The 19715-nt window shown below is 41.8% G+C and overlaps 1 protein-coding gene across 1 annotated transcript in view; it reads left to right on the top strand.

Moving 5' to 3' along the window:
* Positions 1-19715, top strand: part of eys (eyes shut homolog) — a 445373-nt gene that overhangs the window by 278744 nt on the left and 146914 nt on the right. The window contains exons 33-34 of the mRNA XM_037532720.1: positions 7748-7938; positions 8104-8195. Coding sequence (XP_037388617.1) covers positions 7748-7938; positions 8104-8195 — 283 coding nt within the window. The remainder of the gene's footprint in view (positions 1-7747; positions 7939-8103; positions 8196-19715) is intronic.

A 19715-nucleotide genomic window follows, 5' to 3' on the forward strand; every position in this document is an offset into this window, starting at 1 on the left:
ATGTATTTTGTTATGTGTTTATCGTGTTGTCGTTATTGTCCTAATAGTGATGAACTGAGCTCATAACACCCACCTCTGTGTTCTGCTCTGGGCAAGTTCGGTTTGCAGCGTGCTTGAATGCAAAAGGCTCAGCTGTCTGTGAAAGAAATGCTGGAGACTGAAGCAAATGAGTGCATGTCAACTCAAAGGGCTCTAAAGCACCAGTCAAATTGATCAAGTCGCAGGAGGTCTTTCAGGTTTGGCTGAGTCGCTACCCTCAATCGGCTTTGCGACGCTGGAAATTTTACTGAAAGCAGCACCGTAATCGCCAACTGTCATGGACGATAAAGAGCAGCTAGGGCATGATTTTAAAAGGTGAGCTAAAAACAACAACTGAATGCAAATGGTGACAGGAACAAGCTAGAAAGGAGTCCTGGCCAACAGGCACTGCTGGCTTTTATTTGCTTTCAGGGGCGTTACTATATGTGGTCAGACTGTTGCTTTCGTGAAGCCCTTTTGGTTGACCTGCACTTCCAACATTTTTGTGTAACTTCTAATATGCAGTCTTAAGCAAGTGGTAGGACTTCCATTGATTGGAAGCTTTTGTTTTCGTTTACCTCTCAGTGCAAGGTTGGACTGGCTTTGCAGAACATTGGCCTCTTGAACCTGGGTTGAAGTTTGGATTACGCTGCGTATTTTTTAGTTTGCATTCTTGTTTAGTTGTCCTGAAACCATCTCAGCATTAGTCCTGTTTGGAGTTACTGAGCTTGAGCCTCAGCAGTGCCACAGCTGGGAGTCCAGTAGAGCATAATTGGTCTTGCTTTGGGTGGTCAGTCACTGAACCATTCGGGGTGAGGTCTTTACTGAACAGTTGGCATATTTGAGGTATTGGCACAGATAGTTGATACACACGCAATGTCAGCACAGCATGTTATGTAAATGTATATCAGGCATAACATTATGACACATTGTCCAGTTTATCAGCTCCACTTACTGTATAGCTGCACTCTGTAGTTCTACAGTTACAGACTGTAGTCCATCTGTTTCTCTGATACTCTGTTACCCTGTTCTTCAGTGGTCAGGACCCCCATGGACCCTCACAGAGCAGGTATTTTGGGTGATTTGGGTGGTGGGTCCTTCTCAGCACTGCAGTAGAACTGACATGGTGTGTTGTGCTGGTCTGAGTGGATCAGACACAGCAGTGCTGCTGGAGTTTTGAAACACCTCAGTTTCGCTGATGGACTGAGAATAGTCCACCAACCAAAAATACCCAGCCAACAGCGTCCTGTGACCACTGATGAAGGACTAGAGGACGACCAACACAAACTGCAGCAGCAGATGAGCTGTCGTTTCTGACTTTACATCTACAAGGTGGACCGCCGAGGTAGGAGCATCTAATAGAGTGGACAGTGAGTGGACACAGTGTTCAAAAACTCCATCGGCCAGAGATCCAGCTCCAAAATCACCCAAACCCCACTCGCTGCTATTATACTACATCTCTGCTTTTAGCCTTCATGCGTATTCTAAACAAAGGCCTTTCAGTTTACATTGATTTTGAGTGTTAAAATATGTGATATGAAATATGCAACTCAATTTATAATTACAAATACAGCCTTTCAGAGTTTTAGGACAGAGCCGGAATCCAGGAGGACGGAAAAAATCAATAAAAAACATCTCCGCCTTATGCTAATTGGTTATTTTTGCTTATAATATCCAACAGAATCAATCGGTATCAAAATTATTGCACTTTCACCTCACAGGCACTCCAGACTAAGAACTTCTGAAAAGATAACTACAACTACAAGATCTCTGTAATTAAAAAAAATACAAAATCTGTCAGGGGCTGGGAACATTTCTGATCAGAAATGACCCAAATTCATAAAGATATCAAATTTCTGTTACGATTTACATGTCAAGCAAAGACATATCTGAGTAGCCGAGGGTCTCCTGAATATAACATGTGGGCTCTGTGACTGTCAGGTGTAAATACTTTAGAATTGCGATTGTAATTGTTTGATCCCCAGAGCCGACAGTCCATGACTGAGGTGTCCTTGAGCAAGACACCCAACCCCCAATTGCTCCCCGAGTGCCGTGGATAGGGCTGCCCACCGCTCCGGGCAAGTGTGCTCACTGCCCCCTAGTGTGTGTGTGCTCACTAGTGTGTATGTGGTGTTTCACTTCACGGATGGGTTAAATGCGGAGGTGGAATTTCCCCGGTTGTGGGATCAAAAAAGTATCACTTAACTGAACTTAACCGACCCAAAAATACAACGAAATCCCTGAAATTTTAGGTTTCTGAGGGTGGAATTGCCAGAGCGCTCACTGCCTCCCCAAACACTGAGCATATCACAGCTTTATCATTTCAGAATTCCATTTTTACCTTGCACGGAGACACGAAGACATGCTCCTTACAGATCTCACCTGGCTTTTTTATGTTAGATCACAGAGCAGCTCGCGATCCACCATAACCGCCACGTTCTTATCCTTTAAGCCGCAGCGTGTCTCCGCGCTTTGGCGCTATGAGCAGAGGGCCGCGTCCTTTGAAACTTTGCCCTGAACATGTATTCCTTTTCATTTTATTGGGATTTGGATCCCCTCATTATTAGCCATGTTTGAACATGATAGGTGGACTTTCCCTGCAGGGACGTGATGAGACGGGCAGCGGCGGCTTTGAAAAGCGCGTTTAAAGCAGCAGCATGAGGCAGCCTGCTTTTTCAGAGCCGCTGCTAATTAGAATAAAACAAGACCTAGTCCTCAGTCTCCCCAATTAAGGCTGAACCAAAGCCTGCCTTTTTTAAAAATAATAAAAAAAAGGAATGTATTAAGTTATGCCAGGTAATGGGTCACTTTCGGCTCCAATGCCTGCTTTGATCATTCTCCTGTGTGGAAGCAGGAGCTACTGTATGAGCTGTAATGATGATGGAAAGCCTTTAGAGCGAAAGCCTGTCTGATATCGCACTGTCTTCATGTCTTCGTGACTTCATAGAAGTCCGTTCTCAGAAGTTATTAGCCGAATCGTTTATCAGCTGTCAGTTTGTTCTCGGTGTATGATTGCACTGTTGCAGTGGTTTTATTGTTCTTGCTTATGTTGTCCATTCAGCTATATTGCTTTTAGAAATGATGCCCATGTAAAGATGAAAAAAGACAGTTACATGTGATGATGCAATGCTGCTCAAGGTAAGTTCTGACTAATATGACATGTTGGCAGTACATTTTCAAGGGATAGAGAAGTTCTGTTAACTGATATCGGCTGATGCGGTTTTATATCATATTTTGATTGTACCCTACAGTAGATGTGTTTAAAGTGCTTTACTGATAGTTGTCAAGTGTGAGCTGTGAAATATGACTGTGTTCATGTTTCTTGAACAGCAGAAAAGCAATGGCCTAGCAACACCTTAGCAACTACCTGGAATACCATAGCAATGGCCTAGCAACACCTTAGCAACTACCTGGGATACCATAGCGATGTCTCAGCAACACCTTAGCAACTACCTGGGATATCATAGCAATGGCCTAGCAACACCTTAGCAACAACCTGAGATACCATAGCAATGGCCTAGCAACACCTTAGCAACTACCTGGGATACCATAGCAATGTCTCAGCAACACCTTAGCAACTACCTGGGATACCATAGCAATGGCCTAGCAACATGTTAGCAACTACCTGGGATACCATAGCAATGGCCTAGCAACACCTTAGGAACTACCTGGGATACCATAGCAATGTCTCAGCAACACCTTAGCAACTACCTGGGATACCATAGCAATGGCCTAGCAACACCTTAGCAACTACCTGGGATACCATAGCAATGGCCTAGCAACACCTTAGCAACAACCTGAGATACCATAGCAATGGCCTAGCAACACCTTAGCAACTACCTGGGATACCATATCAATGTCTCAGCAACACCTTAGCAACTACCTGGGATACCATAGCAATGGCCTAGCAACATGTTAGCAACTACCTGGGATACCATAGCAATGGCCTAGCAACACCTTAGCAACTACCTGGGATACCATAGCAATGGCCTAGCAACACCTTAGCAACTACCTGGGATATCATAGCAATGGCCTAGCAACACCTTAGCAACTACCTGGGATACCATAGCAATGGCCTAGCAACATGTTAGCAACTACCTGGGATACCATAGCAATGGCCTAGCAACACCTTAGCAACTACCTGGGATATCATAGCAATGGCCTAGCAACACCTTAGCAACTACCTGAGATACCATAGCAATGGCCTAGCAACATGTTAGCAACTACCTGGGATACCATAGCAATGGCCTAGCAACACCTTAGCAACTACCTGGGATACCATAGCAGTGGCCTAGCAACACCTTAGCAACTACCTGGGATACCATAGCAATGGCCTAGCAACATGTTAGCAACTACCTGGGATACCATAGCAATGGCCTAGCAACACCTTAGCAACTACCTGGGATATCATAGCAATGGCCTAGGAACACCTTAGCAACTACCTGGGATACCATAGCAATGGCCTAGCAACACCTTAGCAAATACCTGGGATACCATAGCAGTGGCCTAGCAACACCTTAGCAACTACCTGAGATACCATAGCAATTGCCTAGCAACACCTTAGCAACTACCTGAGATACCATAGCAATGGCCTAGCAACAACTTGGCCACTACCTGCGATACCATAGCAATGGCCTAGCAACACCTTAGCAACTACCTGGGATACCATAGTAATGGCCTAGCAACACCTTAGCAATGACCGGGAATATCATAGCAAAAGACTAGCAACACCTTAGCAGCCTGGAATGCCATAGCAACAGCCTAGTGACCACCTAACAACCACTAAGCAATGTCCCAAGAATCAACTGAAGCTTGCAATACTACATCAACCTCGTAGCAACACTAGCAACTACCTGGAATAAGTATATAAATCCAGTTAACTAATCTAATAATAATCACTAATAGGTGGGCTGCGTTTTGAGTCCATATGCTGTCCTATGAGGACCTGGACCTATAACCAATAAACTATGGAGAATTATTTAATTTAGACAGGTGGTCCTGTTTTAATCGGCGTAACTTTAGAGACGGCGTAACTTGGAGACTCAGACCAATCACATGGGTTGTAAATATCACACATGACGCTACTCAGCCAATCAGATCTGTGCATTACGATGTGCACTGAGACTCGTGATGCTCACACAGGAGAGGGGCGAGGAGAGAAACAGCAGTCAGAGAGGAAAGTGAGCCAGATTATTTCACATGTTGTGATCTAAAAAGAGAAAACTAACAGTAAATATTGTTGAAATATCACTGAACTGGACTTTATCTGATTTGATATTCAGTGTTGACTGTATAAGATGTTAATATTCCTACTAGGCTACTTCAGTAAACAGCATATGGCTCCGAATCATGATGCAAGTTAGACATTATGATGTTCCAGACCTTTGCTTGAATAAAGGTTCTCTAACTGCACCTTATTGGACTTTAATTAGATACCCCCGTTCTAGAGTTTCACTTCATCAAGATGAGATCATGAGATTGAATCCTTGTGGTACCGCAACCAAAATGTCACTAATTATTAATGTATTACTGAAAAAAATGCAGTTTAAACTATAGTTCAGTTGATATAACAGTCCGACTCAGACACACATCCCTGTTTCATGGATCCTTCCCAGTTTAAAGCTGTAATCCAGTTTTTTTTCAGTTATGATATTGAGAGCATATTTTGTGGGCTATTCAGTTAAACCTGATTACTTGTTTGTTAAATAAATAAATAAATAAATAATTGTGCCTTCTCAATGAACTGGCATTGATTATTTGACTCTATGATAATGCATTTCGAACCATTTGTGTCATATAACCTCAAACTATTATTATTGAATTATTGTCAAATAATCTGCAGATTACGGCATCACTGATCATCAGTAGTGACTGTCCAACACTGCAGTCGTTATTTTTTCGTTTGTTTTAGAATTTGATGTCAAGTGTGTGGTGGCTGAGAGCTTGCTGTCCCTCTGTGTTACGTATTTCATTCAAAGTCCAGCGAAGTTGAACTTTACAGTGTAATAATAATCCTAGAATACAGTGTATTATCAATATTCACACTCATTATTGCACTTCCTCGTGCAAATTAGCCCAAATCCATCTTTCATATCTTTCCTTTGGGTGTAGTTGCGCTCCAAGGCTGTTTTACTGACAGAGTTATTTTCTCTTGAAGTCGTCTTCTTTATGTTACTGTCCTCCTCAGAATATAAATGGGGTAACCCACTGTTTTATGGAGCCTTAACACAATGGGAGCTCTCTGATGTTGATGCCCTCTGTGGCACGCTACATGATACCATCTCTCCAGTAATGATGGGAGATAAAATATAAAACACGACTTTGCACATCCAACCTTCAGTCTCGACAAACTTCAGCTCAGCAGAGCCTTTCGGTTTCTATCTAGATTACCTACAAGCCTATTATAGCAAAACTCACGCACTCTGTGCAGAGTTACTCATTTAATTATAGATGATAGATGTTTTAACAGGGCTTGCTTGAAGTTCTCTGGCTTTGTAACTCACGCTTTGCTGAAAAGTAGGGCTGTCACTGTAGCGAGGTGTCGGTTTTATGGTAAAACACAGGGGAGGCCGTCATTTCCACCATGAGCAGAGCCCTTTATCAAACACCAGGGCAGAGAGTTAAATACAAAGCACTGGTGGTGCAGTCTTTCACAGAGTGGTGACCTCGTCCTCATCTTTACTTCTGAAAGACTCCACCTCTCTGAGATGCTCTTTTATACCCAGTCATGTTACTGACCTGTTGCCAATCAAACACCAGGTGTTTTTTTTAGCATTACAAAACTTCAGCAGCCTTTTCTTGCCTCGTCCCAACTTTTTTGGAACGTGTTGTTGGCATCAAATTCAAAATAGGCATATATTTTTCAAAATACAATACGATTTTCAGTTTCAACATTTGATGTATTTGTACTATTTTCAATTATATATAGAATTGAAATGATTTGCATTCATTGCATTTTGTCCCAATTTTGTTGGAAATGGGGTTGTGGTAAATTTGGTGGTTGGGGGATAATGAGCTGGGGCTGTTTTTCAGGGTGATGTTAATTCTACAGCATACAGTGACATGTTGGAAGCATGCAATGGTCTAAAATATCTTTGTGCGCTGTAGAATTCATGTTACCCTTCAGTAGAACTAAGAGGCTCAAACCCTAAAATAACAGCCACAGCTCATTATCCCTCCTCCACCAAACTTTACTGTTCCAGCATGACTGAGCCCCTTTGCACAAAGCAGCTCCATAAAGACCAGTTTGCTGTGGAGGAACTGGACTGGCCCTCACAGAGCCCTAATCTAAACCCCACTGAACACCTTTGGGATGAACTGGAACATTGATTGTGAGCCAGAACATCAGTGTCTGACCTCACAAATGCTCTTTTGTCTGAATGGCCACAAATTCCCCCAAACACACCGAAATCTTGTAGAAAGCTTCCCAAATGAGTGGAAACTGTTATAGCTTATATATAGGGGGACCAGCTTCATATTAATGTCCATGGATTTGGAACAACATGTCCAACAAGCTCTTATAGGTATGATGGCCAGATGTCCACATACTTTTGGCCATATAGGCAGAATGATAGTCATTGCTGATTTATGGAGAAAGTGGACTTTAAGCAAAGATGCATCTTTAATCAGGTGATTAAGTTTAGTGAAGCAGCCCTGACAGCTTTATTGAAAAGTTAATAAAGTTGCCATTTTCCCTAATAAATATAATTTCACTGCTTCTCTCTTTCAGACGTCGTCTATGGGAGATATTCCGGTGATTCTTTCCTGGAGTTTGAGGGCATCGACCTGGGAGCTATGAACAATATTACAGTGCGGTTTCAGACGTGGTCTTGGAATGGAACCCTCCTGTATGTGGACCAAGGACGCGTACGCAGAGGCTTCTTTTTCATCAAACTCCACCTTCTCAATGGAGCGCTACAGGTGAGGGTATTGTGAGGATGTGTCTGACCTGGCTGAGGTTACAGCATTATAAGAACCACCATGTGCTTCAGAGTCTTTCTGTTGGAGCCTGAATTATATCAGAAAATCTGTAGTCAGTTAACATTTTGCTTCATTTTGTACTCACTTATTTCTTCCTTTCTTCAGTATGACTTCTCCTGTAACCAAGAAGAAGGGATTCGGAAAATTAACACCAACATACAAGTCAACGATGGCAATGAGTACTTGGTGCATGTGAGGTAAGAGAGAAATTCTAAAGTTGTATGAACAATTTTGAACCCCCCCCCCCCTCCCCCCCATAAAATTCCATGAAATTAAACAAAATAAATAACATAGAATTACTGCCTTTTTAACAAATTGAGGGAAAAAATCAAGCATAAAATAAATGACCTGTGCAAAATTTCTAGCACATATTTGATGTAACAAAAACACCGTAGACGCTCGTCGATAAAAGTAGCACTCAGTTTATCTTTACTTGATGGTTTAAGGCAAAAAACGTTAAACTAATACAAAAAAAATAAGTCATCCAGAAAAAGATCCGCAGATTAGATGATGCTAAATGCACAACCTGTAGTTTGAAAAGACCGCTGCCTAAAGGATTATATACTCTCTAACTCGGGATGTTATGAAGAACCATTTTGTCCTTCCTGCAAAAATCTAACCTCCCTGAGAGCCACAACGTTTCGTGTCCATTTTACCATCTTGCTGGGGGGCAGTCGTGGGCTGGAGGTTAGGGAGCTGGCCCTCTGACCGGAAGGTCGCCGGTTCGATCCCCAGGGCCGACAGTCCATGACTGAGGTGTCCTAGAGCAAGACACCGTGGATAGGACTGCCCACCGCTCCGGTGTGTGCTCACTGTGTGTGTGCTCACTAGTGTGTATGTGGTGTTTCACTTCACGGATGGGTTGAATGCGGAGGTGGAATTTCCCCGTTTGTGGGATCAAAAAAGTATCACTTACTTAAATGTGTCTCAGTTTCAAATATAAATGAAAACACAGACTTGCTTTGCTCTGCTTTCAGCTTCAGCTCAGCTAGAGCTGCTTTTCTCACATCTCCAGCAGGAAACTTTTCCGCAAATGTAGAACAGTTTCTTATAAAACATCTCCCAGCGTTCGACTTTTTTACGAGGCTGAAGTCGCTTCTCATTCGCCAGCTTCTTGTTCAAATGTTCCCATTGCACCTTAAAGGATGCCTGAGGCATCATAATGTAACTGCTGCACCATTTAAGGTGGAACGGGAGACTTTGTAGTGTTTGTCAGTTTCTCACTGCAGATTAAGCAAACCAGCTGGAGTGATTATAAACACTAATAAGTCCATTCGTCTCCAAATTATCGACGTTCGTCTTAAATCTCTCTCTTTGCCGTGTCATTAGCTACTAGCTGGGCGAGACTGTTGTCTGTGTTGCTATGGTGACCAGCCGTCTGGGCTGATCTTCAGGGTTAAAGGGTGAATCAGCAGTTCTACATTAACTCCAGCGTTTAAGACCATTTGCTGTTAAACTGTGTTGAAGGATCAGCAGAGCTTTATTTTACTGTAGAGGAGGATTATTTTATTATTACCTAATGATCTGATTCAGCTGTGGAGCCGCAACAGGGCAGGAAACGAGTCGCGTGTTTCCGACCCCTGATATAACTAAAGACATACAGGAAGTAATGTGTTCAAGCTAGAACTCCAGTGATGTGGAATGTTTGAAAGAGTTGTTGGCCAATGGTGATGAGCGTTGTCAGGTGGTCTCTCACTGTCTTCCGGGAAATGGACTTCTCTTTTCCCCCAATATGTTAAGGCAAGTCACATAAATGGAAATTATGCAAGAAATTAAGCAGGAAAATGACATATTTATGTATATTCTTTGTAGAGGTTTAATTGTGTTTAATTTTTTTTAACTTATCAACAAAAGCATAATTTTACTGGGGGTGTTTAAACTTTTGCACATGGCTGTCACAGCTCAATATTCATGCACGCTGTAAAATAATACCTTTGTGCCTGTTCAGAAGACTCAAACTGACGTTTCTGTACCGTCAAGCTGACGTCTGGTCGAAGAATCTATAAACTTAACTTTAATCATTTGAAAAATGGTTGTGGTTAAATCAAAAATCATTATCTTTAATAATCTCAGTATCTATATTAAATAGGCTGTAATGATGATAAAAGTAATAATTGGAACGTACAATTATTGAATTTGGAGATCAGAATTTGCATATTCAGATCTTCTGAGCTTGAGGATCAGGGGCTGCATCACAGAGCCTTCCTATCTTTAGGCCTAAATTAACGTCGGACATGCTCAAGGTTTTCACATATTCATGTTACAGAAGGAGATCTTGATTTGGGAGTTATACTTTAATATTCAGTTATACTTTAGTTATATTTAAGTTATACTTTTCTATTCAGTCCTGGTTGAGAATGAATTGGTTACAGAAATACATCATTTCTGCCTAACCAGATTTAGTTTCTATTCCCAAACCTGCTTCATCTCCACGCCCTGCTGTTTCTCCTCATGAACAGCCATATATTTAACTCTGTATTGTGGCATCAGCATAGAGGAAAATGCAAAGGAGTCCATGGCTCCACCAAGAGAAGTGCTCTTTATTAAACACCGTGGCAGAAACACACAAAGTACTGAACTCACAGAGGGCACCACCAGCCAACCCCCCCCCCAACACTAAACACCCACAGCCTAACACAAAATAAGACAACAAACTCAATCCACCTAGCTTTAACCCCTTAAAATCTCGGCCTTATTTCATGCTAACACTAACTACAGGGGTTTCAGTGCAAACTGGCTGACCTGTTCTGGACATGTGTAACAAAACTTTGGCCCTGCCGGTGGGCCTTGATCATTTAAGGGGTTCACTGATGAACAACCACATTAACCATGCCTCAGAAGCTGATGGCCACGCCTTAGAAACTGATGGCCACACCTTGGGAGTGATGGCTATGCCTCGGGAGCTGGTGGCCATGCCTCAGAAGCTGATGGCTGCATTTCAGGAGCTGAATGGCCACACCTCAGGAGCTGAATGGTCATGCCTCAGGAGCTGATGGCTATGCCTCAGGAGCTGATGGCCATACCTCAGAAGCTGATGGCTACATTTCAGGAGCTGATGGCCACATCTCAGGAGCTGATGGCTGCACCTTTGGAGTGATGGCTATGCCTCGGGAGCTGATGGCTGCATTTCAGGAGCTGTTGGCCACATCTCGGGAGCTGATGGCTGCACCTTTGGAGCGATGGATATGCCTCGGGAGCTGATGGCCATGCCTCAGAAGCTGATGGCCACATTTCAGGAGCTGATGACCACGCCTCAGAAGCTGATGGCCACATTTTAGGAGCTGATGACCACGCCTCAGGAGCTGATGGCCACACCTCAGGAGCTGATGGCCACGCCTCAGAAGCTGATGGCCACATTTCAGGAGCTGATGACCACGCCTCAGGAGCTGATGACCACGCCTCAGGAGCTGATGACCACGCCTCAGGAGCTGATGGCCATGCCTCAGAAGCTGGTGGCCACATTTCAGGAGCTGATGACCACGGCTCAGGAGCTGATGACCACGGCTCAGGAGCTGATGACCACGCCTCAGGAGATGATGGCCATGCCTCAGGAGTTGATAGCCACATGTCAGGAAATGACAGCCACTCCTCAGGAGTATTTAGGAAGAGCTGGCAGGTTCTTATCAGACGGTAGGACAAAATGTATCCACGAGAAATGATTTGAATTCCCGGCAAAGCAGAGCTTTTATAAATAGGCTATAACGCTCTTAACAAATAGTTTCAAACCTCCATACAGTCCAGATATTTCCACCAAGTCAGTTTGAAAGCTCGTCTTGCTTTGAGAGAAGTAGCTCCACCCCAATGGTGAGCCACGTTTCTGTTGATTAATCTGATGTTTAGAAAAAGAGCAGACAAGTAATCAAATTAGTGGGCCATCATGGACATTTCGGCTCTGTGCTTTTGCGAGGTCTCTTTTATGTCTAGACATAAAATTTCACTCCATGAAAAGTAGCAGAAAGCTTTATTTACAGCAGACATGACAGACCACGAAGGATGTGATCGTAAAATCTTTGAAATTTATGATTAAGTCCTCAAAGTTCAGAAAACTAGCGGCGTCGCTTCAGTGCCCGTCACTGAAGGCTGGTGCTTCTTGATTCCCAGCCAACTCTTCCTTTTAGGAGAATCAATCTGCCATGTTTATTTTTCATCAACAAATTTGATAAAGAAGCAGCACTGAATTTCCAAACAGCCGCTGAAAGCAGTCATTACTCAGTGCCGGTCATTTGTGAAAGGAAGAAGTGAAAAGTAAACTTAGCTATGAATCTAAATTTCAGTCCTAAACTCCTGAAGAGGTAAGATAAATGGGTAAAAACGTTCTTGATACAGTCTGTTACCCTGGATTGACCCCGGCAGCGATGTGACACGGCAAGGTGGCCGAAGGTCATTCATTTTCAATGAGAGCTGTGATTTCTAGCTGCAGGAGGTGGCGCAAACATTGGCAACGTGACAAAGTTGAGCAGAGTTTAACTTTATTCAAATAAGGAGCGACGTGACGATTAACCAATAGGAACTGAGCACTAAGCAGCGTAGTGCCCACTTTATCTCTACAACTGTGAAACTGTACTCTCCTTTTTTGGTTCCTGGATAATTGTTCCTACTAGAGGTGAAGTAAAGGTGGTGGTACATTTGCCACAAATAGGCCAGTAATCACCAAATAGCATTTTCCTCACAAACTGTCTGCACAGACATGGGGATTCATTAAAAATAAGCCCACAAGCGATTTCTCAACTGGACTTGGGCTTGTCATCAGTGAAACCATGGCAATCGGCGGTCATTTGGAGTTCAGAAACGCCCACAGGCAATGAGGGCCCAGCGTCAAGTGGCAAAAAGTTGCTGCCGGTCTGAACGCAGGGTTAGCCCTCCTGTTATCTTCAGAGCTTATTAACATCTTTATTCTTGGGGTTAATTTGACTCAAGAAGTTGAAACCTGCAGAGAACGATTATCGCTAAAATCGTTCCCTAAGTTTGTAGAAATATGTATGTATATCTCTGCTGTCAGAACAAAACTCTGTATCTCCGTTTCTGTTGTTCTTCAGTGTTTGGCATAATTAACAGCACAAAATGACTTGGAAAAAAATTCTAGTTCCATTGTCTTAGTGAAATAACTCGTCTTGCGCCCTTGAGCATCCATTACAGCTTCACAACGACGTCTCGTGCTGTTCACAAGTCAACTCGTTGTCTGCTGAGGCACGGCATCCCACTCTTCTTGAAGGGCGGCCCTCAGGTCATTGCGGTTCTGGGGTACTGAGTTAGGAGCCTCTACACGGCGACTCAGCTGATCCCACAGGTTTTCTATGGGATCCAGGTCTGGAGAAAGTGCAGGCCGCTCCATTTGAGGTACCCCAGTCTCCAGCAGCCGTTCCCTAATGATGCGCCCTCGATGAGCTGGAGCATCGTCGTCCATGAAGATCAAATGAGGTCTGTGTTGTTCTTGCAGAGGCACAATGACTGGATTAATGATGTTATTCAGTAGTTTGGGCCACTGGGTCATTGTACCGTTCACAGTGTAGGGCAGTTCTGTATTGACCAGACACACCCGCCCACACTGTAACACCACCACCACCACCACCACCTCACCATCAAGCTCCTTGTTAGAGAACAGCAAGTTGTTCTGAAAGTACTGAAACACTGAACAACTGGACATGTGCATTCAAAAGTTTAGAGAAGGTCATATTAAGTTCACCTGTAGAGGTTAGAGTGCATTTCAGGTTCATCCTGAAATTTCACCCGAAAGCCAAATATCCCTGACTTTTTTGTGAGTAGTGTATGTATGTATGTGTGTATATATATATATATATATATATATATATATATATATATATACCACATTAAACATTGAATGAGGTCAAACTGTCCCCGACAATAATAGGATGGTTGAAGCATTCTGACCCAGAGCCATTTATCTAAAGATAAACCCACTATTTGGCCACATGTGAAAGTATTTTTTTTTTTTTGTTCTAGTAGAAACCCAGAGAACTAGGGATGTGTACATGGTTAACTACTCAAGCTGCCTGTATGCGAGAACTGAAATCACTGTCTGTGTTTACATGCAAATATTTTCTCAAATCCTATTGAATACATTCTGATTACAGATTAATTATCAGGAGCAGTGCTTGTGTTTTTAACTGCTTTAAAATGACGTCAGACTCAGGAAAACGTCCTTCACGTGTCCTTATTAAAGAAGGCCGAGAGGAAGACGTCGTGCTCTGAGACACATAAGCTGGACGTCCGTCCCACCGCCGTCTTTTAAAGATCAGAGCATGAACTTCGTCTCCTCTGCAGACCAGTTTCTGCTCCGCCGTGTTGAACGGTATAAACTCTCACTATGACATGACTCACATGCAGAACAAACTTAAACTTTCCGATAGGGAATGTAATCGGATACAGGAGATTACACGGATATTATTCTTCTATTTAACGGGTTATTTACAAGATTACCCACCTCGTTCAATCAGATAGAATCTGTATTCAGAATGGCCTCAATTGGACTAGACTGTTCTGATTGAAGTGTGTACATGGACGTTTTCTATTCTGATTGAGATATTATTCGGATTATTAACAGATTATCAGGCTGCATGTAATTGTTGCTGCCATTTGGGTATTTATGTTTCACTACATGAAAATGGAGAAACAAGGCTAATAATGCAGTAAATTATTTTTAATTAAAAACAATATAAGTGAGTAAATATGTTACACTTTGCTTCGGCCTAAACGTGGCTGCTGCCCCCACTCTTATAGTCTTGGCAGTTTACGAAAAGGAACATAACAGTAATACAGATATGAACCTGTTGTTAATGGCCATTCATTTACTGTCAAAAGCAGCAAAAGGCAGAAGCTCATATGTACAATTTTGCAAAAACTGCACAAAGGTAGCTTCTAAAATTGAGCAGTTGATCTGTGGTTTGGAAGGAAGTGTGTTGTGTTGACAAATCTGTGTTAATGAGTCCTGAGTCCTGGATTGAGTGCTGACTCAAGTGTTTAAGATGTGTTGATAAACTGATGATACAAGCCAGTTTTCTTAAGGGATGTTTTTTTAAGCGATCACACCGACTATTAATAGATCTTGTGATGATCATAACATCGGGGCTAGAAATGGCCCAGTAGCACTTTTTCTAATCCGAATTTCTTTATAGGTAGTGAAAACATGAGTAATGATAGTGAAAACATGAGTAATGATAGTGAAAACATGAGTAATTTCTTTATAGGTAGTGAAAACATGAGTAATGATAGTGAAAACTTGAGTAATGATAGTGAAAACATGAGTAATTTCTTTATAGGTAGTGAAAACATGAGTAATGATAGTGAAAACATGAGTAATGATAGTGAAAACATGAGTAATTTCTTTATAGGTAGTGAAAACATGAGTAATGATAGTGAAAACATGAGTAATGCTAGTGAAAACATGAGTAATTTCTTTATAGGTAGTGAAAACATGAGTAATGATAGTGAAAACATGAGTAATTTCTTTATAGGTAGTGAAAACATGAGTAATGATGGTGAAAACATGAGTAATTTCTTTATAGGTAGTGGAAACATGAGTAATGATAGTGAAAACATGAGTAATGATAGTGAAAACATGAGTAATTTCTTTATAGGTAGTGAAAACATGAGTAATTTCTTTATAGGTAGTGAAAACATGAGTAATGATAGTGAAAACATGAGTAATTTCTTTATAGGTAGTGAAAACATGAGTAATGATAGTGAAAACATGAGTAATTTCTTTATAGGTAGTGAAAACATGAGTAATGATAGTGAAAACATGAGTAATTTCTTTATAGGTAGTGAAAACATGAGTAATGATAGTGAAAACATGAGTAATTTCTTTATAGGTAGTGAAAACATGAATAATGATAGTGAAAACATGAGTAATGATAGTGAAAACATGAGTAATTTCTTTATAGGTAGTGAAAACATGAGTAATGATAGTGAAAACATGAGTAATTTCTTTATAGGTAGTGAAAACATGAGTAATGTCTTTATAGGTAGTGAAAACATGAGTAATGATAGTGAAAACATGAGTAATTTCTTTATAGTTAGTGAAAACATGAGTAATGATAGTGAAAACATGAGTAATGATAGTGAAAACATGAGTAATTTCTTTATAGGTAGTGAAAACATGAGTAATGATAGTGAAAACATGAGTAATTTCTTTATAGGTAGTGAAAACATGAGTAATGATAGTGAAAACATGAGTAATTTCTTTATAGGTAGTGAAAACATGAGTAATGATAGTGAAAACATGAGTAATGATAGTGAAAACATGAGTAATTTCTTTATAGGTAGTGAAAACATGAGTAATGATAGTGAAAACATGAGTAATTTCTTTATAGGTAGTGAAAACATGAGTAATGTCTTTATAGGTAGTGAAAACATGAGTAATGATAGTGAAAACATGAGTAATTTCTTTATAGTTAGTGAAAACATGAGTAATGATAGTGAAAACATGAGTAATGATAGTGAAAACATGAGTAATTTCTTTATAGGTAGTGAAAACATGAGTAATGATAGTGAAAACATGAGTAATGATAGTGAAAACATGAGTAATTTCTTTATAGGTAGTGAAAACATGAGTAATGATAGTGAAAACATGAGTAATTTCTTTATAGGTAGTGAAAAGACGAGTAATCTCTTTAAAGGTAGTGACTTAGTAACAGTGACTAAGCTTTAAAGTGAGCTGGTTTTATTTGCAGCACCTCAGTGAAGATGTTTTAAAAGTAGTCCATCATGTAGTGAAATTTTATGATTCTGCATAGTCTTTATATATATGGTGACTGACCCCCTCTTTCAATTGGATTGTGATTGGTTCCTTGGCACCTCACAGTTGTAAAAATAAGGCACCATGAAATCTTTTTGAATCACCCTGTATAAAAAAGCATGTTTGCACATTTATATAAAAATACACATTAGACTCTATACACATTAATATACACCAGTATTGCAGCATTTCCAATGTACAGTTTTTGTACAGTAATATGTGATAAAAGCAATGAAATGTACGTTTGTACCCAACACAGTTGTATCTGTTTAATATGTCAATGAAGTAGTGGTTTAAAATTAAGCCCTGGTTTTCTATCTGCATAACAAGCCTGTATTCCCAACAATACACTTTTATGATTTCCAGTGCATTAAAAAGTCTGACTCGGAGTATGAAGACTAATGTGGTTAATCAAAAGTTTAATATCTTGTTTTAATTCTGCTTGTTTCAGTAAGCTGCAAAACCTACATATGAGTCGCTACAACATGGTTTAGCAGCGTTTTCCGGTGACTTCTAAGAGTCTGAGTTTCGCGTCCCTCCCAGAAGAATCGTCCCACCTAGGGTTTGTCCTCCAAAGCACTGAGGGCCTCTCTGTCCCTGGCCTTTTTAATATCTTTCCGTCGAAAACAATTCCCTTTAAATGTAACGGATCTCTTTGGGGACAGCCGGGCTGAAGGACTCTGAGGGCCTGCTGCCCTCTGGCGAGGAGCCAGGCCGCTCTGCCAGAGCGCTCCTAAATTAACTGCCTTTCCGGAGCCGCTCTGGAGGACGGACTTTAGGGAATGTGGCCGTGCGGAGGCCCCGAGCGGCGGACGGAGCGAGAGACCGCCGGTTACAGGCTTAACAAATCAACCCGGTTCGCCTCTCCTCGAACCCTCCCTCCTTGAGGGCTGTCGCGGGATTCTGGCCTGATGGATCCCAAGCGTTTGCGAGTGCGCTGAGCCTCCAGCTGCACATAGTTAGCCCAGAATCCGCACTTAGGTAATTATCTTCCCTCCCCTGTTGTTTCGGCCAGGGCCGAATTAGCTTTGGAAATCTCCCAAGACTCAGGAACTGGCTCGAGAACGGCCTTTCCAAGACATGAAAGATGGTGAGAAGAGAAAGAAGCTATTTCTGGTCCAGCGTCACAAAAAACCACCCATCAAAACACAAGTGGGTGCAGCACCTTCAAAATTCAGGTGTTTATAAAGATTTTTCGGAGGATGTGGTTCTGTTTAGAACCAAAGCACCGAGGGCCTGTTTCCTAAATTCCAGTGCATTAAAAAGTCTGTTTAGAACCACAAGTTCAATATAGAACCATTTGCATGGTTAATGTTTCTTTCCATGGTGAAATGGTTCTTCTGATTGATGGAAAATGTGTATGGTTCTGTATAGCAAAAAGGGTTCTGCTGTTCTTCCAGTCCAGTCAGGCTCCAGTGCTCGCAGGCCAAAACTCAGCAGACTTCAGCTCACTGCCTCATTAAGAACAACTGATTAGGCTAATCAAGTCTTCCTTAACTGAATTTGGAGCGTTGGGCGAAGGTGAACGCTATTTTCAGCAGCACTTTGGCCCAAGAGGTCCCCGGTTTGACACGCCTGGTCTAGAACTTTATGTAGAACCACACACAACACTTTCTCCATCAATCTGAAGAACGGTTCCACCATGCAACGGACCGTTTAAGCAAGCATGAAATGTTTCCCTATGGAACTCATGGTTTTAGTAGAACCTTTGAACATTAGTGATGTGAGCGACACGTCACACATTAACCTGGTTTAAACCTGCTCATCCGCAGCGGCTACATTATCCAAGAAGTAAATCCAGGGGCCTTCACTGCCTCCACAACTGCATACTTAAAAAGATGGTTCTTCTAAGGTAGTTTAGTAAAGAAAATGGTTCTTTAAAGAACCACGAGTACTCAAAAAAACCCTTCAAAAAGGTTCTGTATAGAACCATCTACAGTACATTCTCCATCAATATGAGAGAATCATGAGGCATTTAGCATGCAAAAGGTTCTTTGAGATCTACATAGAACATTGAACAGAGCCATTGAGAGCGGTTTGGTGTGGAACGCTCTAGAAACTAGAGAAACCTCAGAGCTGTTCACAGTGGTGGTGATAGGAACCAGACGTCCCCCTCTAAAAGCTCCTCACAGAAAGCTCCTACATGGGATGGCTCTGAATTCACTGCCTGATGACAGACACTGTTTTATGAGAGTTTTGAAAAGAAAGGTTTTGCCCTAAAACGTCTTGTTTATCTATTTATTTTAATCCATTAATGGTGGAGGGGTACATGCAGGGTGGTGTCAGGTTTTCCACTATTTTTCCATCATCACCATTCCGTATGAGCTCAGAAGACTCCTGTAGATTCTCTGGAGGTTCTGGATGGTAAATAAAGTGTCTATATCTGTGTTGTAGTCATGGTGACCCCTGGTTCCCATCACCACCACTGTAAAGACATCAGAGTTTATTTCGTTACAGTGAACCATATCAGGTCAACCCACTCTGAAGGACTTCGTTTACATCTCGACTTATGAAAAGTGACCTGGCCGCAGTGTCTTTGCCACAGTCTCTGAATCTTTCGCCTATAGGTAAAGTAGGGGATAAGGGACGGAGAGGGAGAGACGAGCGAGTTTGCAGGTGAAGGATGGCCTCGAAGCTCAGCCGTCGTTTGTTTTGCTGTCCGCTTTTATGACATGCCATTAATAGCTTGTCACTGGTCTGACGCTATCGGACCGTTTTTAATATAGTGGCCGCACCACAATAAAACTGTATTTATTAGGTGAGATACGTAGCTCTGTTCAGTATATGATGCATGCGTGTGTGCAGAGATGGTGGTGGAGTGTTTGGAGCGCAAGGATAGGTCAGTGTTTTCATATTCCTGCACATAAAGTAAAGCCATTGGGCCTTTTCATGTTTGTCCTTTTCATGTCCTGCAATAATAATATGTCAGTGGTGCGTCTCCATACCTTCAGATGGACGTCTA

Source organism: Pygocentrus nattereri, chromosome 22 (assembly GCF_015220715.1).
Source record: "Pygocentrus nattereri isolate fPygNat1 chromosome 22, fPygNat1.pri, whole genome shotgun sequence".
NCBI lineage: Eukaryota > Metazoa > Chordata > Actinopteri > Characiformes > Serrasalmidae > Pygocentrus > Pygocentrus nattereri.